The following is a 24,816-nucleotide window of genomic DNA, read 5'->3' as shown; positions in this document are numbered from 1 at the left end:
AATCAATAAAAGTTTGTATTAATATATATGAAAATGAACATATACAAAAGAAATTTTCAAATAAAATTTACTGAAATCAATTTAACAAGCAAATAAAATATATTTTTAAAATAAATTAATTAAATATTTTCATAACAATATTTAAAATAAGCACAGATAAATAATCAATTAAATTTTCACATTAAAAAGTTATTTATTTATTTAATAAACATATCTTCATTACTCTATGAATACATAAAAAATTTACAACAAATCATTTTATTTGATCATTAACTAACAATGTACTATAATTATTTTTTAAGTGCATTGCAAAGGTTTTTTTCTTCACTCTTAAGAAAATTACATTTGTTTTTAAGAATCTTTTATCTAAGCAGTTTATATTCCACTTCTCAAATATTCTCAAATAATTAAAATGATTCTGTCTCAATATATAAAATATTCAATAAATGTATACATAAAGAAATGATGAAAATAGACAAAAAATACATTAATATAATTTTAAATATTGTTATGTAATTTCAAATAAATAAAAATTTTGGTCAAATAAAACACCACAATAATTAAAACACAAAAGAAAACGAAATAAAGAAATTAATGCCTTAATTATTAACATGAACTTTTCAATAGCAATTTTAAAAAGTTTCTGTTAACTATTAACAAATAATGAGAAAGAAGAAGAAAACAAAAACAAAATTTTAAACAATTATATATACAGTCTGTCTCAAAAAAATTTCTGTATATATTATATATGTTACTGTGAAAGACCGAAATCCTGCGAATGTCAACGTTCTCCGGTGAATGTCGGCATTCACACAGTCGTTTCGTGCATGTACAAAATATTTTTTTAAATATCATTATTTCTCACTTACATGGACATTCAGCATGCATGATGTGAACATTGAATAAAAATATTGTTCCTAGCATTTAGTCGTAGAACAATTTTTTTTGCAATTACAGCATTATAGCCTTCCCTTCCATTTCTCGAATTAGTTGCAGCTGCTTGTCTGAAGTACATTTTTTACCTAACCTAACCTAACCTAAACCTATACTAACATAATGTAACATTAATAATATCACCAAATATTTGGTCTTTCACCAATGGGCTGTCGTATGTGTCGACATTCACTGGAGAATCTTGACATTCTCTAATTTTGGTCTTTCACAGTAACACGTATATGTGTGTGTGTGTGTTTTGATAACCAATATACACATTTTTAGTTTTCTTAAGAAAATATTATCTTACATAGTTCAGTTGTTATATATTTTATTTTTACAATATCATAATTTAAGTGCTTAGAATACATCTTTGTTCTATAGAACATTACCTGAAATTTTCAAAAAGTTCATCAAACATCCACACATTAATAAAATCTGAATAAGTATTCTAAAATGAATATTGCCTACATTTCTTCAGTTGCTTACCCTAACTCGAAACCTTTAAGAATTGCAGGTTTCAAATTAAAAAACATCTTTCTGCATATTTTTCGAGACATCCTGCATACTGTATATATGTATATATTTTTCCTTAATTTTATTTAACAAAAATTTCGTACATTTTTCTGACGAGATTCTTATTATTTTGTTTATAAAAAAGAGATAATTTTTGTAATTTATGTAAAATGAATATGCAAAAAGTTGGAAAATTTATTATATATTCATTTGGCATTATAAGATTAATAGTATTTTAGTAAAATCTATATATTGTATTTTTATTAAATAACTGAAAAAATTTCCTGAAAGACTAAATTAAATTTCTTAATAATTATTCTGCTTATTTATCGAAATGAAACTAGTATCTTAAGAATACAAATGAATGCGTATACATTTCAGATAGAATTAAAAATATAAGTAATGCCCAGCCCTAGAAAAATTTAATATTTAATAACCTTTTACATACCAAGTTTCATAATAATACTCATATTTTGAATATTTTAGATTAATAACAACTATAGAACTATAGCAAGTTCTTGAAATATTTCATTAATAAGTTTATTATAAAAAAAATTTAAGCTGGGACTTCCAAATAAATAAAAGATAAATAATTATTGCCATTTCCTTACTGACCTGTCTCGCCCTGCTCCTGGGCATTATTGCCCTCTGGACACATAAAATGGCAGCAAAATAAGTAGGAAAATAAAAAAAAAATTACCAAATAAAATATAATTACTTGATGTGGCATGTAAAAGGTTAAATGTATGATAATAAATTCAAAAATTTCATCATTTAACCTTATATTTTAAAATGAAAAAAATCAGTTAAGTTTTTTGAAATATTTAAATTTAATTAAAACTTTAAAATCATTAGATACTTTTATTCTAATTATTATTTTATTTTTATTTAGTTTTTTTTTATTAAAAGAGGTCAGGAATTAATAAAAAAATTATAAAATGCTGAACATATAATAGCAAAATGTAGAAAATATTTAATAATAAAAATATTAAAATACTCAAAAAGTATTTTCGTTTTTAAAAATTTATTTTTAAATTTATCCATTATTTCCTGACTTCTCGATTAAAAGCAAACCAATGTTTGTTAAAAATGAATTAATTTCGAAATTAATCCCAAAAAATTAAATTTTTATTTTTCGAACAGACATTATTAATTATTTTTAATACAGGTTAACTACAAAATTTACTCTTTTAGAGTTTTCAGTTTAAAAAAATTTACGTCAATCATTAAAAAATATAAATTTATTTTAAAAATATTAATTTAAAATTTGTTTTTCTATCTTTTTATTAATAAAAATTTATCATCAATAAAATTTTACAAAAATAGTTATTAATAGTATCCGCTAAAAAGCAAAAGTTTTTAGATAGTTTATTTATGTGAATTATTAAAATTAAAAATAACTAAAATATATTGGATAGTAATTAAAGAAAATTTAGATAAGTCATATAATACAAAAATAAGTTTAATTCTCATAATAAAGCCTACTTGCTGATGTTGATAATAAATTTAAAACACACAAATTCGGCATTAAATTGCAAAACAAACACAAAAAATAATCATAAAAATAAATTTAAATATTTTAAAATTTAGTTATTTTTTGTGTTTATTTCATAATTTAATGTTGAATTTTTGTTAATTAACTTTAGAAGAAAATAAATTCTTTAGTAGAGATGATCAATTGCTGACATTTTCAATTGCTGACATTTTCAATTGTTTACATTAATTTACTTGTGTAAAGTTGTCTTACACAGCAATTATCATAACAATTACTCTTTATTTCAATTTTATTACATCATTAACTCATCAACAATATAACAGAATATCAAAAATTTTGCTTTTATTTAGAAATAAAAAAAAAACCATTATAATGATGTAATTATAGACTTTAACAGCATTATTTTTTTAAATTAATCAAGAAATACAACACTTAAATCAATTAGAAGCCAGGGTAAAATTTAATTTATGTATACATTTTCAAAACCCTAGATTTCAGCTTAGATCCATATTGAATTTTTATTGATCTCATACTAAAATGTAGGGTTACAAAAAGTTTATCTGAATTAAATCACATCAAGTGTCTAAATCAATGTCAAGAATTTTGTTTTTTAATTAATTATAACAACTGTTTAGTATATTGTATTTATTGGTTTAACTGCTAACTATTATTAGCGAGGTTGAGGCTGAAGTTTTAAACGCAAAAACGTGTACGTCGGACGTTCAGCGCCGCTTTTCTGTAAGCGTAGAAGTTTGACAACTGGTGTTTGGAAAGTCAGTGAAATCATGCTCGACATTCCAAACACAATTGTCAAACTTCTACGCTTACAGAAAAGCGGCGCTGAACGTCCGACGTACACGTTTTCGCATTTAAAACTTCGGCCTCAAGCTCGCTATTGAAATTTGATAGTATTACTTGAAATATATTTATTTGGACAAATAATTTGTATATTAAATAAAATCAAATTAAAATTCATAGATCTATCACCACTTTCTAAATAAATTCATTCAAAATATTATTTCATATTTGTATAGAAATGCCATTGTATTGTAGAAAGATTGTAATATAACTGTTTAATTGTGTAAAAACAATTTATGAAATAGTACAAATAGAGAAATATATTTTCATATTTACATAACTTTCAGATAATTTGTTTCTATTTTATCAAGAAATTTAAGATAATTGAATTCATTTCATCTAACTCATTAAATACAGAAATATGTCGACGTATACTTCTTAGAAATCTTAATTCAAATTTATTTTGGTTATGCTTACTTTAATTTTAATGTTTTTTAGAGTTTTTATTCTATCTTCAGAATTTTATATCAGAAGAAATTAATATGAAGAAATGAGTTCACACCACACAGCTTATTGTACGGTATGAACTCAATTTTTTGGGAGGGTAGTCGACTTATCAGACGTCTGAAAAGTGTGAAACAGAAAAAGTATGTTGATTTATCCAGTGGTGACGAGTTAAACGATGTCGAGAAAACCGAGTTTTTTAACATTAATAACATTAATGCCTATGTAAGTCGGCCGGGACCACAGAAAACTGACTAATTAACCTACAGTGTCGAGTTATCCAGGTTATGACTTATGCGGACTCGACTGTAATTATAAACTCACGAATTATTAGAAGATATACAATTATATGTATGTTGAAACTTGCGCCCCAAATTAGTTAACCAAATTTTTCTACATAATATTCAGCATGTATTAGAACATTTGTATACAATGTTGTAAAAGGACAATTTTGTTATTCTATTATAAATAAATACAATAAATTTATATTTAATTCAATGCAGTAATGTTTGAAATGAATTCATATATTTTAAAATCTTTTTTTGTTTAATGTTTATTAATAATAATTGTAAAGAATTCATAAATGTTATTTAAAAGTAGTAGTTTTTAATCTTAGGAATATGAGAGAAAAATTTATAATTATTGACTGTTTCTTTGTTTATGTAAATTATCATCAATAAAATCTTCATTTACTTACTTTCTACAAGAAGAAGAGTGCTAGTAACTAAAGTGGCAATTTCGTTTTCTAAGACACATTCATACTGTCCATGATCCTCCTTTCTCAATCCACGGATGGTGATGTTTCCACCACGGATGAAAGTTCTGTCTCGTGGAAGTTTTTTGCCATCGGCCTGTAAATAAATTTGATAGAACTATTAAAAATTTTTTAAAATTAATCATTAATTGCAATAATTTAAAATAATCTCCTAAAATCAAATTAAATAAAACAAAATTAGTAAACGAGCTGATTAAACATTGAATTATGCAGAATGTGATTTTTAACAATTCAACAATTGATAAAATCATAACATTTTGAGCATTTATAACTGTCACGATGCAAGACTCGTGTCATAAACACAATTTAATGATACAGAAATTTAATTTCAAAGATATAAGAGATTGTTTCAATACATTAATTGTAATAAGTTATCTAATTATATTCATTTATTTATTGATTCATAAATAATGTATTTTTATGTGACTGTATTTTTATTTAAACAAAAAGATTCTTATAAAATATTAGGAAATTTATATTTTTTCATATTTGCATATAAATAAAATATTTATTTATTTCTCCTGCTTTTATATACTTAAACAGAAAATTTCTATTATAACAAAATCATTCGTTCAATGAAAAACAAGAAATCTCCGATACACAAACAAAAATGTTTTAACTATTTTTTTAATTATTAAAGTTAGGAATTTATAATATAATAAAAATATATGAATAATTTATAATTAACATGTAATAGAAAATAACAAAACCAGAACAATGATATTTAATTAAACATAACTTTGTTCGAACTGCCTTAAAGAATAAAAAGTATCTATCATCAAGTATTACGATAAAAACATAAATGAATAATAATAAAAAAAATAATATAAATTAATTCAGAGTTATCAATCAATTAATCTTTATTTGTAGTAAGAAAAACCTTGTTACAGTATTATACATAGCTTTAAGTCAGCGTTTCTCAACCTGGGGATTGCGGTGATATAAGAAAAAAATCATTTATTATAAACTTATAAACATTTTACTTACAATAAGTACACATGTAAAGAAAAGAAATTAATGTGATGGTTGCATTTATTTACATTTAAAATTACAGTCAAAATTCAATTAGTAATAGTAAGGCTTACTGTTATTATTTGTTTGGATGGGGGGTCGCGGAGCTAAGAAGGTTGAGAATTGCTGCTTTAAGTTTACAAATATAGTTTATACATTATTCTGTTAGCCACATTTGTAAACACAACAGTAAAATTACACAAATTTTTTGATAACAAATATGAATATATAAATAAATTATCAACAAATATGACCATATAAATAAATCATTATCCCTACATATTATGTTTACATAGTAAACTTAGACAATAGAGCAATGAATCAACAATAATTTTCAATTAATTCAATATCGTTTAAACTCATTTGTGATTTGAATAAAAGAATTATTTATTTTAAACATATTGCTTATTGTTAGGTTACTTATCCTAGCTCTGTAGTTTAAGTCTTGGTTCGTGTGGATTATTTCAGTAATTTGACATTTTTTATGAAACTTTTCTAATGCAGCACAGTCCTTAAACAAATGAAGTAATGAAAAGTCCGTGGATTTGCACCAATAACAGAATTCTTTAGAAAAATCTATATAAGTATTATTGATAAATAACGAGAATTTGTTAAGTCTGATTTGAATTAGTAAACGTTTAATATTCATGTTTATATTAGCAGATAAGATGTTCGATTCTGTAGGTATATTTAAAGTTTCCAAGTACCAACGGTGATAAATCGACTTCATTATAGAATTTTGATCTTTTATAATAGACCAGGCATGGGCAAATGTGGCTCTTTTTGAGTTACATGCAGCTCTTTCTAAAAGTGTTAATTTCTGCTTTTTATTATTATTTTTACAATTTTATTTTTATAATTTTGTGAAAATATGTTTATTAAAAAAATTCAATATTTGTTTTATATTATATTTATATTATATAATAAAATCATGCGTCTTACCATACTATCCGCACGACAGTACAGAACTGCGGCTCCCATGCATTTTGCAAAACCTACATTTCGGCTCCCACTGAACTCTTGTTTGCCCACCCCTGTAATAGACTCTGATAAGGCTGATTCCATCATGAGTGTATAGCTGTGTTCCCAATTATCCTCTGAATTATCAAATATTTTGCTTGAGACACCAAATGATTGAAGTACTTTATTAAATTTGTATTTCCATGTGTTTGTTTTTGAATTTGAATTGTTGATTTGGGTACACATAATTTGATGTATAAATCTTATATTGTCATTGTTGGTATTTATTAATCTGTAATAGAATTTGATCAATCTCTTCAGAAAAAAAGAAAATAGCTGATATCTGTTCATTTCTGCTCTTATGGAGTATCCTGGGACTGTTCTTTCAATTCTAAATAGTTTCGTAGGTAGGTGACGTAAAACTTTTCCAGATCATAAAATAAATCTAACGCCGGACTAGCGTAGAGAAATGTAGGTGTAATTAGTATGTTAAATATTTTCATCTGAAGTTTTAGGTCTGTAATTTTTAAAGCTGAACATAAATAAATAACATTGTTGATAAGTAGATTAATTTTTGTAGTAAGGGCTTTCAAATGTAACTGAAAATTTCCATTCCAATTAAAGGTAATACCTAGATATTTGATGTTACTGACCAATTCAAGAGGTTGCCCATTTAAGTAAAAAGATTTTTCTTGATTTGCTATTTTAATATTATTTCTAAAAATAATTATTTTTGATTTGGATATATTAATCGATAAATGTAGAGAGTTCAGATAGTTATTTACCTTGTCGATCTTACATTGTAATGTTGCACAAGTTGGAGCAATTAGTACTAGGTCATCTGCATAAAGTATAGAAATTCGACCATTGAAATAAATTCCTTCTGTCTCATTTAAAAATAGATGATCTATTTCATTAATACAAAAGTTAGAGAGATATGGTGATATTGGCTCGCCCTGGAGTATACCATGGTTTATAGTTATTTCTTGATAAGTTTGATTACCATGAATAATATTAACTTTGTAATAGAACAATTGCATAATAGAATCGGAAAATTTATTTCCAGCACCTGTTCGAACAGTATTAGTTTATTAACTAAAGTAGGAACATGAATGGAATCAAAAGCTTTTGAAATGTCAATAAAGGCTGAATATATTTTCCTGCATTTTTTTCGTAAGTAGATCTGAATTATTGAAGTTAAAAAGAATATAACAGATTCGGTACCCTTGGATTTAATCAAGGCAAATTGGAATTTCGAAGTTGGGTTTTGTCCTTTTATCCAACGTTAGAAACTGCTAGAAATGATGTAAAACACTTTCTTATGATCAGTAGAAGAGATATTGGGCGATAATTCTCAGGTTCATTCCGGTTTCCTTTTTTGTAAATCATAAGTATTTTAGCTGAGTTCCAAGATTCTGGGAAATTTAGCGAATTATAAAAATAATTAAATGAATCAAGTAATATTTGTTTAGCTGACAATGGCAGTAATTTTATAAATTTAGTAGTAATTAAGTCAATGCCTGGAGCTGATTTTAATTTCAGTTTATGAATTGATTCTTCTAATTTTTCATAAGTAAACAATGTATCTAATATTTCATTATACAGATTTGTTGATTTCATGGATGTTATTTTTTCAATATTGAGAAATCTCTTGTAGTAGAGAGACCAAGTTGAGAAATCAATATATGATTGCCGTTCAAAAACTTTTTTCCGTAGTTTTTGTATTGTTGTCCAGAAAAAATCATTATTTTTATTCATAATTCAGCTGCTGTTGTAATTTTTTTAAATATTTTATCTTTTTAGATTTGAGTAAATTAAAGTATATAGATTTTAGTTTTTTGTAGTGATTAAATGAATCGTTTGTATAGAATTTTCTGAATCGTGATAAGGCTTTGTTCTTCTTAATTTTTAAAATATAACAGTCAAAGTCGAACCAAGGCTTTTTAAATATATGAGATTTTGTATTGTTTATTTTATGTAGTTTTATAAATTGTTTTATTGAATTTTCCAATTGTAAATATTTGTCGATTCCATCTTCCAGTCCACTACTTAGGTATGTATTTAATTCTTTCACTAATTTGTAATTGATATTGTTGATAATTATAATAAGTTACTTGGTACAGGTTTATTCTTGCAAGCTTGATTTTTCGCCACTTCGATAGAAGTTCTTACAGGAAAATGATCTGATAAGTCACATTTTAAACTTGTATATTCGTACATAGATCTGCCAATAATTCAGGGCATATTGTTAAATCAACTACTGAACAACCGGAATTAGTTATACAAGTTATTTCTGACGGATGATCGCTTTTTATTCTTCCATTCAATATATACAACTGTAGTTAGTATGTATAATCTAGTAATTGGATTCCTATTTGTTATGTTTTTATCCTTAGACTCTCGTGTGTTTCTAATTAGCATATTTGGTCCCCTATATTCCAAGTCCATTTTTTGTGCTATTCGAGCATTCAAATCTCCTATCATTAGAACATATGGAAAAATGTTTTTCCATTTTCCAAAATCTTTAAAAATATCATTTAGAGTCTGTAATTGTTCTGGAGGTAGGTAGACCAACATGATTATTATCAATTTTTTTCCTAGAAACTTTATATCTGGATTAGTAATTTGTAATAATACTGTTATATAATTAGTGATTTTCTAAATAAATTTTATTTCTCCAATATTTCTTTTTAGTATCAAACATAAAAACCAGATGGATAACCTGGGCCATCTGGTTTTTATGCTATTGTCGATATAATTTTGTATTCTTCATTATTTTTAATTAAATCTTTGATTGGAGAGGTCATCCAGGTTTTCTGATATGGCACACAGAGAGATTTGAAATTAAAAATATTATCCTGCTGAAAAGGTGTGTAAAGTTACTGCACATTAATATGTAGAATTTCCAGCTTTAGAAGTATTTCGTGATTTGAAAATCAACTGTTTATATTCATAAACATACTCATATAGTGCTGAGATCTTATGTGAAAAATTCACTCATCAGTGAAATATTGTGCAACAAATGTTCTTCCTGCAATAGTTGGATTGAGGTGCATCATGAGACAATTTAGATTTACAATTATCACAATTCAGTTCTTTTAGTATTCTGGTATCATGTGTATCCTGAAATGTATCTTGTACCAATGTCCACTGTAATTAACCGTTAATATAAACTTGAAAACAACAGGGATACACACTGGGTCAGAGAAGATTTAAAATTAAAATATCTTAATAAAGACTTAAGCAGTTGCTGATCTGAAAAGAAAAAAAATCAATCCCATTCCTCTCTCCCAGGTATCTGTTGACTTATTTTCATTGACTTATCGTTGATGTACATTTTAGATTGGAAAGCAAAATAGGGTATGGCTGTTAATGTTATAGATGAAATCATATATAAAAATATCTGAAACTGATAAAACATAAAAAGCATCCTACAACGCATCCAAAGACTGCATATCTAATCAATAAAACAAACTCACAACACCTTGTAAGGATTAGAGGATAATAAATTTGGCTGCTCATTTACAAGGTGTTGTGAGTTTGTTTTATTAAAGCATCCTACTTTGTCTCACCAAAAATGTAGCCACTTTAGTTTAACAACTATACAGAAGTGTATTTTAGAAATTGTTTTGTGTTCTGTAACTTTAATTTTGTTTTCAAATTGTATAATCTTTTTACTGTTATTACTAGATATTTCTAATTTGTAAGCTTCCTTGTAACAATACTTTAATACCTTGTCAATAAAAAATTTGATATTTATTATTTATATTTAACTTCAAAAGCTAAACTTAAATAATAAAAATTCCTTGCAAGTATTTATATTTTATTAAAGTAATACAAATTTTTACGTTTATAAATGTTTTTCTATAAATTAATCAAAAATTTTCGGATAGTTTCGCCGTTTAGAAAAGCACAGATGTACTAGAGACAATTTAAAAAACAGATACATTAGGTAAAATTTTAAAAAGTTTTAAAAAGAATTGTGATAATGATAATGATTTCAATCCATCTAATGCTAAAAACAAATGTGTACAGCAGCATTTCTCAATCTTTTGAAAACAGTGGAGTATTTTCAGTGTTTTCCTGGTTTTGAAGAATACCAATATACAAATAAACATCGTACTAAACCTGATAACATTAAGCCAATACATCGCCAACTGCTGTAAATAATCGGGCTAACTTTTGGATATAAACGATTAAAGATTATTTACGGCAGTTGGCTATGTATTGGCTTAATACCAATATACAGCAAGTCCTCATTTAACATTGTTTAATTATAACATCATTGAGGAAAATGGAAATATATTTGTATAATCATGTACAATTATTGTTGTTGAATTTTCTTTAAAAACAGTAAAACTGATTCTATGAGATGGGAAATAAATGCTGAAGGTTGTAAACCTGATCCAATTAGAATAATATTTTGTTTATGTCATTTAGCCTATGATAAAATTGGTATCATTATATGTTGTTTTGTTTAACATCACAGTTTTAAAGAACTTATCAATGACATTGAGGACTTGCTGTACACATTTATATACAGATGTACAGTACATAAATGTGTATGCATTTGTATATAAATAAACATATGCAAATATATCTATGTTAATGAAAAGCATATAGATTAAGAAAATAGAAATTTTCAAATCAATTTTTATTGAATAATGGTTTATGGAGCACCAATTAAGAGCCTGTCTATGTCACAACTTCAACTCAATTATACATTATATTCATATACAGTAAGAAACAAAGATTCGAATGGAGAAAAATGCACCATGAAATATGAAATTTATAATTATATTCTTTAGTAATTTCTCACATGAATAATCATTTCCGTTATCAGAATATTACATAGACGTTTAACTTTAGTAAGAAAATAATTGACATAAATTACATCAAACATTAAAATCCACATTCAATTTCATATTAAATATCTTTATAAATTTCTTCTTTGGGCAATACATGACACAAATGAAGCACTTATGAAAAACAAATCTAAACAAGTGCATATATCATTGCTCTTTAAAAAAATCAATGTTTTTTAAAGTATTAGTTGAATGAATTCTACAACAAAATTAACAAAACTTATCTCGACGTGCTATTAGTTGTTATAAAAAAAACTAATCATTTTGTAATCTACAGGATTTAAAATAATTTATGATTAACGTACAGTTTAAATAAATGCCTATAATGTGCAATATAACATGATAAAGAGAAGTATAGTATTTCAAATACATTCCAATTCTACCAACAAGAAAAAATAATGCAATAAAATAAAGCCATCAACAGATTTAAGGAAACGGTTACTTTATGGTAAAAAATGTGGATTTATCAAAAAGGTAGCAAATGAGATAGCAAATAAAGAAGGAAATTACTGAAAAGGAATTATAAAGAGAAAACTAATAAGAAAAAAAGGCAAGTCAAACATAATGATGGAAATGTAGTTTGGAGTTAAAAGTCTAGATGTAGTTATGTTACCAAAAGTTTGCCTTGACTTATAAGGATGCTGAATTTTTTTTGAATTTGAGAATGTCCTAATAAATATTTTGCAATATTATATGACCTTTACAAAAACTTTTGAAACAATTATAAATTTTAATTTTTTGCTGCAATAAAACAATTGATTATTATAAATTTTTTTCTTAACATTCTGTTTAATTTATCAATTTTTAACACGTATATAAAAAAAGTAGTTGCTGTCTTTAATTTAAGTTATATACAGTGGAACCTCGCTTAACGAGCATAATTCATTCCAGAGTCTTACTTGCAATGCGAAACACTCGTTAAGTGAAACAATTTTTTCCATAGAAATTAATGTAAAATACCATAATGCATTCCACGCAAAAAATATAATCAAATATTTTATGTATAATGTTTATTCAAAGAAAATTATACAATAAATATTGTTAAGGAGCGTGAACCATCATCTTTTCTTCTAGCGTGGAATGAACCAACCTGAAATGCGAATTTGATTTGCAGAAAACCAAAAAGAAATCAGATAATTTGTCCGATAAATACACCGACCGATATGCCAAGTTCTTGGGCCATTCAAAGGCTATAATTAAATATTAGAAATTAATTAATTTGACTAGAGGTAAGCAGTTATGTTTCCATCTCGTATTAAATTTAATAATTATAAATTATTAATTTTTAATTTAGACATTTCTGGAATTTAATTTGGAATCGGTCATTAAATTTAATTCAAGATGGCAGCATAACTACCTACCTCTAGTCAAATTAATTAATTACTAATATGAAATTATAGCCTTTACATAGCCCAAGAATCTGGCATATCATTTGGCAGGTTTATTATATAACAGACTATGGTTGTTGATGTTTATACGTAATAGGTGTTGGAAAAAGTTTGGAAAAATGTGTGATCACAAGCGACACTAAGATGCTAGCTGAACGAGTGCTAGATGGAACATGTGCACAATCCAGGACTTCCCCTCTCCTGGTCATTCGTTACGCAAAAATTCGCTCGTTAAGCGAGTCATTTTTTCACAATTTATTTTGTTCGTTATGGGAGGTGTTCGTTAAGCGAGGTTCCACTGTATATGAAAACATGTCTAATTGTCAGAAAATGAAAAGTTTAAAGAACTGATGTGAAAAAAGAATGAAAAATGTTAAATGGTTTGCACAAATTTATTATATAAATATGAACAGATGAACAATACAAAAAAATTTTTTGAGGAAAAGAATGTAAAAGATTATATGTAATATTTTCATTCCTTTTTCAAAAATACAAAAATGGTTCTAGAAAAATGACAAAGAGTATACATATGGGATAAAGCAGCTGGTTAAATCACAACAACCTGAGTAGAATTTATATGGGAAAAAAAATTAATTTATCAAGATAGAATTGGCCTTCCATTAAAAACTTCGAAAGAATTACATATATGATTTATATTTTGGTTGTTATATGTTCCTCCGTTTTTTCAATATAATTACAAAACATACATACAAAAAAGAGGTGTACCGATGGGCAGTCCTCTGTCGGGGGATCTTTGTGAAATGGTTATTAGGTTATTAGAAAAAACAGTCCTACCTTCTTTCCTTTCTAGTATTATCATATACAGAAGGTACGTCGATGATATTTTTATATTGTGGAAAGAAAAACCAAATATAGAAAGTTTCATAGAACATATGAATAACAACTCGTATGGACTTTCCATAAAATTAGACCAAGCCAGCAATTCAAGGGCACACTTTTTAGATCTCAATATCAGTATTATAAACAGTGTTATCCGTACCAATATTTATCATAAACCATCTCACCTTCTATTGTTTATACCAGTGTACTCATATGACTCATATATCTACAAAATAGCTGCCTTTCGTGCTTTAACCAAACGTGCTTTTACCCAATGCACGTACTATGAGGACACGGTAAAAAAGCTTAAACGTCTTGAGGACATAGCTAAAAGGCACGGTTACAAAAAAACATCTTATTCGTAAATTAGCGAATGCCTATTCCAACAGGGGTACTCCTATACTCAATAACGTTGCATCACTAAATGGGAACGCTCACATGTGTCGCATAGTTCTAGATTATAACCATAACATGCAAAGCTTATATAAAGAGATTGCCTGTCACAGAGGAGATAGATTACCTTATAGGGATGTTCCCACTGTTTGTAACATCCTTAGAAATGGAAAGGACAACACCGACATGTTTAGGGTCCCTGCCATTTATAAGATTACGCTGAGAGACAATAAATTTCAGCATGATCTTGAGTACATCGGCACCACCACACGATCTTTTAAAGTAAGGCTGACTGAACACAAGTACGATATCAGTAAAGGAAAATACAACACCGCCCTAGCCAGGTATGCCACAGACGACGACATTCAAGTCCATCTATACCAAGCTTCCATCATAAGACGATCTAAACATGACAACAAAATATTTAAATCAGTAAAGAGCGGCCATTGCATTAATTTCAAAGAGGAAGGACAAGTATCATATGCATGGCAATCATTATATCTAACGGAGCAGTCGAATTAAAAATTATTTTGAAGAAATTTAAATTTGATTTAATTGATTTAAGATATTATTTTAAATTTTTAAGAGAATTAGTTGAAAAATTCTCATTTATACGTTTTTAAATAATTTTTAAAAACGTTCCAATTTCTGCATTCCAATTTAATGAATCCTGAGGAAGATCTCCTAAGTAGATCAAAAACGTTAGAGGTTGCAATTGATTATCGAATTTGCAATTAATTATCCTGAAATTTCTTTAAAGGTTCAATTCGTTGCTATTATATGTGTTATATCAGTTAATCAAATTACATGTGAAGAAACATAAGATATAAACAAACGTTAAAAGTTTTTTATTTATTTTCTTATACACTTTGGTAAAATAAATAAATACATATGTATTTTGTACATTGTACATATATTCTATTTTCTTCCAATCTTTCTTTCATATTAACTTTTCTCAATATGCCTATAATTTCAATATCATGTTTTTAATTTGATTAATTAACTTCACACATTACACTATTTCAACTTTGAAGATAATCTTCCAATTACTAATATACCAATTTATTTATTCCTTATTCTATAAAAGTGACAATTTTATGTTTTATTAAAAATTACAGAAATTATTACATGAAAACAAATATACTGAAAATGAATGACAAGTAAAAATTACCTTTAATCCATCAAGAAATTATTACTAAGTACTTGTGGCCAAAAATGTTTGTATATTAAAGTGTTGCTGCTGGAAAAAAAGTATGAGTGGTATGATTTATTACATTAACTAGCATTTTTGATTACTTTTATCAGACATTGTCAGCTTGAATTGAAAAACAAAACTATGCCATTACATACAAGAATGACACGTGCGAGTATAATGAATTTGTAATTTATATCGTATATTAATTACGACTAACTGCAAGAACTATAAACAAACCTAACTAAAACATATGAATATTGCATGAATACAAATATGAACATCCTATAAACCTGATTTTCAGATTAATGCCAAACAACTGCTTGATTACATTGGCTATATTATAGCATTAATATAGTCTGATGTAATCTGGCAATCATTTGGCATTAATTGTAGGAATACTCTTAAAAATCATAAACAAAAACAATTGATTATATGTTACATCATAGTAAGGAACAGAAGTAAAAAAAATATTATTCAAATAATTAAAATCTCAAAAAACAAACGAGATAAACACTACAAGTATCTATAGACTGTTTGTCTAATATTTAGAAATTATTGCATAAAGCGTCAGCATTCTATCAAAATGCTGACACTTTGATAATTGGATAATTAGATATAATTAAAATAGTATTTCATCACACTATGATTGTAGATTCTTATTGTTTCTGCATAGTTAGCAATGCTACCAGGTAAATTTGTTATCTAGATTAGTTATATTTAACTAAAATGTTTTGTTTAACATTATTCTAGTGGAATTTAATGGCCTTCTTCAGGTTCTACAATATTGGAACGTCAGTTAACACATATTCGAAATTTGTTTTCGTTCTTATGATGTCATTTAATTTTCATTAACGATGTCACAAGGATGAAAACAAATTTCAAATATGTGTTAACTGACGTTCCAATATTGTAAAACCTGAAGAAGTCCATTAAATATAGCCAAAAACATTAGTTAGATTAAAGAAATTGCTAAAAAAAGAGTGGAAGGTTTTATAATACTTATTTACAGAAGTTCTAGCTTCCTGTGCATAGAATAGTATTAGAAAAAATAATTTCAGATAAATAAGCTATTTGAAATTAAAAATTTATAATTTTATATTTGATGAGCAATTATTTATTGTAACATTGTCACAATATACTAAAGTTTAGTAGTGTTTTCCCCTGTATATAATATTTCTCCCGTTAACAATGAAGTCATGCCAGTCATCTATATAACTCCATTCAGGAGAAAATTTTTGAATTGAAATAATGCAACTTCCAGTCTAAACCAGAAGTTAGTATATAGTTAATTGGGTCTTCTTGCCCTTAAGATTTCCATATCTGTTCTTGACTTTTATCTATCTGACACTGTTCTCAATATTTAAAAAAAAAAAAACTATAAAATTTAGAATTCTGACAGTAATACAGCTAGAAGCTTTGTGTATTTGAAGACTTTTATTGTATTAATTTAGAATAATTTAAATAAAGATTATAAAATAATAAAATTAAATTCCGCACTTATTTTAGCTTCGGTATATTTTCCATTTTCTTAATTTTTTGGTTAAAGCAAATTGTGAAGGCTATCATTTTAGATGTAAAGCTTTAAATAAATAATAAAAAAAAACTGATGTTTGAGTTTTTTGTGAATATTTTTCATAAATGTGAAAGCAATAAAAATTGAAGACAAAGTTAGAAAAGTAAACAAAAGAAAAATTAAGTAAATATAATTATAAACTACTTTTTAATGAAAATCTTTATCACTCGCTACGTTATTTTATATTTGACAAGTAATCAATTACCATCATTATTTATTTACACACAATAATTAATTTTAATCAGATTTAATGAATTTGATTCTTTACTAATTACTTTATTTTTTAAATTAATATCTGACAAGCATTGTAATTTATTTAATAGAAAAACATCCTTTGGTATGATATTAAAGAATGTATACATAATTATTTAGATAACTAAGTATTTTTAAATTTTATTTTTAATTGAAAATTTTAAAAATAAAATTTCCATTTTAAGTGAACTTTTCGAAAATTTTTAAAGTATAAGAGCAATATTTTTAAGCTTGTTTTTTTAATAATTTTAAATTAACGAAACTATAATTAGTGATAAAAATCTTATATTTGAAAATTTAATTCTAAAATACTATTCACTGTAACATCGTGAAAATAATCAATCGATCGATCTTCATTTCAGACTATTACGAATACTTTCCAATATCAAATAATACTTAGCTTAATTATTCGGTATTAACTTAGACAATTAAGAGTTAACTCTTCCTCCAGAGTTTTGTTACATAAATTAAATGCAAATGGTTACAAAACAAAGAAAATGTAACAAATCATGTTATAAAAATTGAAAAATATAACTGAAGAGTTTGGATGTAGACGGTGAGAAGTACCATAATGAAAGTTTAGAGAAAATGGAAAAATTAAATGTCTTAAGATGTTTTCTGCTTTGCTCACTTTAATTAGAATAAAGTGCACATTACAGTCGAAAAGTACATTTAATATTCAAATTGAAATTCATTGCTGTTTAGCTATTAGTACACATTATAACATACTAATAAAAATGCACTTATCATCTTTTACATACACGTATATCATGTTTTTTTGTATCGTAATATCAAATAATACAATTCTGGCTTGTTTTGAACAACAAAATCAAGAGTTGAAACGTCTTTTATTCTTTAACAAATAATTATCAGACAATCAAATGGGATATTGAAAAACTTCCACAAATACAAAAAACTATATTTGTTTTCATTAAACAATATGATATGGTGTTTATATCTCAAATACTTTTATTTAATCTTAAATTGCAAAATTATTGATAAGCTTCAAAACTTAAATTATAACTTAAGTAAAAACCACCATGTATTAAACTAGTCTTGTATCAAGAGTGACAATTTGAATATTCAACAGACTTTAAATTTTTATCCCAATAATAATATTTCCACCAATCTAAGTAAACTTTAAAGTAAAATGGCACAGTATTGGCAGATTCTAACACTAAAGACAGATTAAGATCCATGCAGATGATAAACTTTTTAAAGTGATCTGATAAGATTTGTATCCTTGAACTTATTTTTCAAATGTTAAGTGACTGTAACAAGCATAAAGAATCTATAATTATAAGAGGAAGACAAGATCCGTGTAATTCCAACCTAATATCATAATCCAAGACAGAATAGTCTAGTTTAAATTAGTAGCAGGTGAATATCAATTTAACCCTCTGGATTTTATCTAAGAAGTTTGTTCCTAATATTGGAACCATATAAGCCTGAAATTAGATACAAACTTTAGTTAATTTAAAAAATAACTGATATTTGTTTAACTTTAAATCAATAAAACAATCAATTAAATTCTTGTTTTAATTAGGTAAAATTTTTAAAATTGACTCAAAAGTATTTATTAAATAAACTATTATAAGAATGAATGATTCAAAGACATTTATATTCATTTACAATTTCCACTTTTTGATTACCAATGAACCATTTATCACTTTTACGTAATAAACTACATTTCTGAAATATGGCCATTTTTGATTTATCTATGTTAATTTTTAAATCTTTCTCCAAAGGATATTTATGAAACAAATTGATCTTATGCTATAAATTTATTTTATTCACTGACAAAATAGCTATATGATATACTTAAGCCAGATGACTATTACATTTATCTACTTGATTATTATTGTTATTAAATATAGACAGCTTAGGTTGTAAGTCTGAAATGTAAAAAAAATAAAAAGATATGAATTCAAAGGATTGTCCTGTAGCAGGCTACCTAATAGAACTAATAAAACTTGATAAATCATCATCTTTCTTAAATTGAGAGAATGAAGACTGCAATAAAAACCCAAGTTTAGCAGATAATCTCATTTTTATCAGTATAAGAATTAACTTACTAACTAGGCTAAATTATAAGCCTTAGATAGATAGATAAAGAACACCAGTAAATGTCAATTCTTCTTTGTAAAATTAATGGAATTAAAGTACTTAATACAAATATAGCACTCATTGTTCCTCTACCTCTGTAAAAGGCAGATTGTTGGTAGACTATAAAATTTTTCTTTACTAGCAATCTCAAATCCCATTTTTAATATGTAAGAAAAGATTTTTCAAGAAGTAACAAGCAGAGCAATTGAACAGTAGTTTGCAGGATTATTTTTGTTTTTATAAATCATGTTATAAATTATTGTATTACAAGATTTGGGATTATCTCAATTGAAAAATATTGCATTAAATCAATTTAAAAGCTTAGTTTTCAGTCTTGAGTAGATTTTTAAAAACTTCAGGAAGTATACAATCTACACCAGGCACAGTTTTATTTTTCAATTGTGATAAAGCTAGTTCCAATTCATCTAAATCAAATAATTTATCTAACTGCTCCTCTCTGCTAGCATATAAACTAGGGTTTCTCATTTCCTGGTCTTTCGCTTGTCCTGGGAATGTCCTTTTTCGATTCAATTGATGTGGGTGGAATCGTTTTTAATGCATTTAAAAGAAGACAGAAGTTACGTGTTTTTTTACCTGTAACGTGGAAGATTTCTAGTTCTTTTTCTGTCTAGTATTCTTGATTCGTCTACCTCGGCTGCTTTAATAGCAGCATCGAGCTTATAGCCAGATAATTCAGCAGTTCGTTTGGTTTTAATAATCGAGTTTATGAAGAAAAACTTCATACTTGCATACTTCATACTCGTTTCTATCCTTGTCCAATTTGTGCAACCTGGCATAATGCAGTTATTAAAGCTACTGGACATGGTTAAAAATTAAGACAGCATAAGCACAATTATTCCAGATATTACAGGTTCTGACAAGTAAAGAATTTTCGGAGTCCTGTCATAAATAGGCTACATATTGATAATTGACAATCTGAGATGCCATAATAAGCAAAATTTTAAAAAACTAATAAGCAAGCTTAAAATTAATAAATAAAAATGAATTCTGACAGTTTATGAGTTAATTATACTTTCTATTTGCAAAATGTTCTCAACTTTAACGCAAAATAAAAAAAAAGTGAATTTTTAAGAAATTCGCGGGATTTCCCGGGATATTTCCTGGGTTAAAGAACAGCCAGAATCTCATTGGAAAAACCCTAATAGAAACCATTAACGTATTCAATCATCATCATAAAAATAAATATAATTAATAATTGAATTTAAAAATATTTTAAATATTTATTTAATTAATTTAATGAATTAATAATTATTTAAGAAATAATTAATTAAATTTTATACGTTCAAATGTTTGTTTTAAAAAATTAAACAATATTCGATACAAAATAAAAAATCAAATTAATTTTCAATCTGAAATGATAAAAACACCTTATAAGAAATTTTCTATAAGCAATGCTAACGCTAGCATTATTAATAGTAATTTAATATTTATGGAGTTGAAGCTAACATCCAAGGTACCTTATAAGTTTAATAAAATGAAAGAAATAAAAGTTTGCTGGTAGATATTATAATACATTAATAAATCAGTAGATTAAAAAAAAATTAACGGAAATCTTCATTCTTATTATTTTCCATTAATTGCTTTTTATTTTTAAATTTTATAATAAAATTTAATAATAATGCCAAATGTAAAAAAGTTTTTGCGAGTTTGTCGTGTCATATATATTTTTCTTTTTCAAACTACAAATTCCACAGAATAAAAATTTCATTAGTAACATAAATAAAAATATTACAATACTGATAATATTACATCTATCTTTGTTGTTTGAGATAAAAAAAAAGCAACACATCCTATGTGATTTATAGTAAAATACTGTTTACAAAATCACTAGAACAAAGTGTATCGATTTAAAATGAAGTAATAAAAGAAATAATTTACATAAAGAAAACCACGAAAACACCAAAAGAACATTGAAAAGCTTTCGCTACATCTTAATAATGCATTGGAATAAATATTTAATTCAAGAAATTATTTGTTATACAAATTATAATAGTACGAATTTTGTTATAAATATTAATCAAATTGTTTTGGTTTTGTTCCAGTTAAAAAAAAAAATAATAATAATAATATTTAAAGGATTTAACTAATATCCAGGTAATGCTGTAATAATATAATACATAGCCTATGTGTATTTTTTTTAACAAATGTGTAGAAAAAAAAATTAGATTAGATTAGAGAAATAATACATTTACGTCATTGAAATTTGGAATTTTTCGTATTTATAAACTGAGTAATAAATAATTTAAAAAGTAGAATCGAAGAAATAAAATCAATTTATTTATAAGATACCTGTTTTTTATATTTGCAATAATAATTCAAGTTAAAAAAACAAATAGAATCTTATTTATACAATCAGTTTAAATTCTCTCGAATATATAAAAATATTTATAGCATATAATAAAAAATTGTTCCTAATTCTATATTTTAAAAAAATTTCATATTTTAGTAAAAAATAATAATAATTTTGTAATTAATATTTTATTACTTTATTTGTAATCGCGCACTTCATTCAATTTTGTAAAAAAAATTTTAATAACTGAGAGTTAACATTAAAGTTAGTCATATTTTTTTAAGAAAATGAATGTGATAAGAACAACATCTATTTTGTCAGAAGTCACATATTTTGACAAGTTAATGAAGCACAAGAACTACTCCGTATCATCGACTATATTCGGAGAGAAAGGAAAATCTTAATGAAGCATGAAAAGTGTATGGCGAATTGGGAACCAGAAAGCACACATTATTTGATTAAATACTCATAGGAGGCTCAAGAGAAATACACCTTGTCTCTCTTCTCAGATGAAGGCAGCAATAGATAATTTATAATAATTACTAGAAAGTGTAAGGATAATGCTCGACATTTTCTTAAGTACAGCACTGAGAATTGTTTAATAAAATATAAAATTGATTGTTAAATTTAGTGAAACTATTCCATTTTTCATTAAGTTTCATAAAAAGGAATATTTAAATTTATCTATTTAATTTTAGACGACAAATAAAAATTATGTTTTAATTATAATAAATTTAATGAAAATTGAATTAATAGCTAAAATTTTATGGAAAAATATTCTTTTTTTTTTATTTAATTGAATTATGTAGCTATTTTTATTAATAAATATGAAATGAATAAATTCCCTAATGCAAACTCTTATTATTACTGGTTATATGCTTACTTTTCTCCACGTTATTGAAGGCTTAGGCTGTCCAATCCCTTCGCACGGCATTTTGACTTCTTTATTAACACTTTTCTGATACATTTCTTTAGGTTTTATAGTATACATTGGAGGTTCTAAAAATTTACATTAAATAATAAAATTAATCAATATTAACTAAATAAACCGAATTTTTAAAGCAATCTATTTCTTAATCTACATTTTATCAAACTTTAACCAATATAATTTAATATAAAATTAATTTCTTATTAATACGTCGACAGTGTTATTTATAATAAAGAGTTTGAATTTATTTAAATGAATTTAAATTTGTAATTAAGTAACGACGAGAGTTTTTATAATTTAAGATTTTAATTAATTACGTATATGAAAATTTACTGTAATTAAGTAGTAATGAAAGAACACTAGAACTGTTATATAACTTAAATAATTTAATCAGTTAAAGCATTATAATCAAACTTGAAAATTAATTATTATTAAGAGGTATTTTAAAAAGTTATCCTATACTATGATCATATTTATAAGTTAACTGTAAATTCTATCATTCAAGTATAATAAATAAACAAGTATTTCTTTAAAGATACTGCTAATAACTGTAAATAATTTTTAATAAATAATCTCCAAATTTACCTCAGTGTGAAAATCTTTGTAAATATGTATAATTATATATATTTTATGCTATACAAGAATGCAATTCTATAAATATAACTTAAAATATATTTTGAAATCAAAAATATTTTATATAATAATATCAAAAAATATTTTTATTGAAAATTTCATATAAAAATTTATATTTTTTTATTTTATTCTTGATACCATACATCAGGGATGGGCAACCTTTTTCTATGTAAGGGCCGCATTTTAAGACTTTTGAACTGATGCGGGCCGCATACAAGAGAAAGAGAAAAAAATGTTGGTAAATCAGAATTATTTATTCGTATATAATTATAAATTAGCATAGGTATACTTAATTTAGCTTCTGGAACTGATGTAAACGTAATATATTGGAAATATTTGGTTAAATATTCGTCACTGCTAGTTTTAAATTAGTTTTGATGTGTCTGTTAGCCGGTTCTTGTTTTAATTTTTACTAAATTCATTGCGGGAGAAACTATTCACATACATAAGTTGTAAAAATAACGTTTGAATTTTTGTTGCATACTTCCTTAAGCTGGGAAATTGATATATTTATTCACATTTTATGCGTCGCGGGCTGCAAAATATATGAATGCGGGCCGCAGGTTGCCCATCCCTGCCATACATAAAATTTTTTAAATGAGATTCTTAAATACTTATTTTATATATATATACATATTTCAAATTTATATATAAAAACTAATATATTCTTTTAAAACATTATATATTTATCTTATTAAATAACCAAAATTTAATTTTATCTTACAATTGAAAAAAATTACAAAAGATTATTTTAGTAATTTAAAAATATTAATAATCAACATTTTTTTGATTATTTCATCATTACTATCAAGTTAAAATTATGGTATGAAAAATACTATTCAAATAATATTGAACAAAGAAAACCAAAAATGACTTGTTTTAATTAAAAAAATTAAACTTACTCTAGAAAAAAAATGTTAAAATCCTATTTACAGTATCTATTCCAGACTGAATGATAAAAAAGAAGAAAAAAACAATACTGTACTTTCCGGCGTATAAGATGACTGGGCATATAAGATGATCCCCGACTTTTACAGTTAAAATATAGAGTTTGGGATATACTCGTCGTATAAGATTACCGTACTTTCCGGCATATAAGACGACTGGGCGTATAAGACGGCCCTCGACTTTTGAGAAGATTTTCCTGGGTTAAAAAGTCGTCTTATACACCGGAAAATATGGTATATAGAAAATTTACATTCATTCATACTCTTTTAAAACTATACTCCAACTTCTTGACTGTAATCACGATTCAAAGCTATTTCAGATGGAAAAATTTTTGACTTTTATATCAAGGTGTGAATTTTTGATCATTACCTTGATTCAAACTATATGCAACA

General features: G+C 25.5%; 1 protein-coding gene across 17 annotated transcripts in view; it reads right to left on the bottom strand.

Annotated features, from left to right (window-relative positions):
• Positions 1–24,816, bottom strand: part of LOC136980013 (protein turtle-like) — a 339,436-nt gene that overhangs the window by 122,376 nt on the left and 192,244 nt on the right. For all 17 annotated transcript variants that reach the window (XM_067276045.1, XM_067276040.1, XM_067276043.1 and 14 more), the window contains 2 exons: positions 22,799–22,914; positions 4,944–5,097 (listed from right to left, as the gene is read on the bottom strand). In XM_067276045.1, coding sequence (XP_067132146.1) covers positions 4,944–5,097; positions 22,799–22,914 — 270 coding nt within the window. The remainder of the gene's footprint in view (positions 1–4,943; positions 5,098–22,798; positions 22,915–24,816) is intronic.

This window comes from Centruroides vittatus, unplaced genomic scaffold (genome assembly GCF_030686945.1).
Source record: "Centruroides vittatus isolate TY-2023 unplaced genomic scaffold, ASM3068694v2 contig_658, whole genome shotgun sequence".
Lineage (NCBI taxonomy): Eukaryota > Metazoa > Arthropoda > Arachnida > Scorpiones > Buthidae > Centruroides > Centruroides vittatus.
The sequence above is the reverse complement of the archived record's forward strand: the minus strand, read 5'-3'. Positions and strand labels throughout refer to the sequence as shown.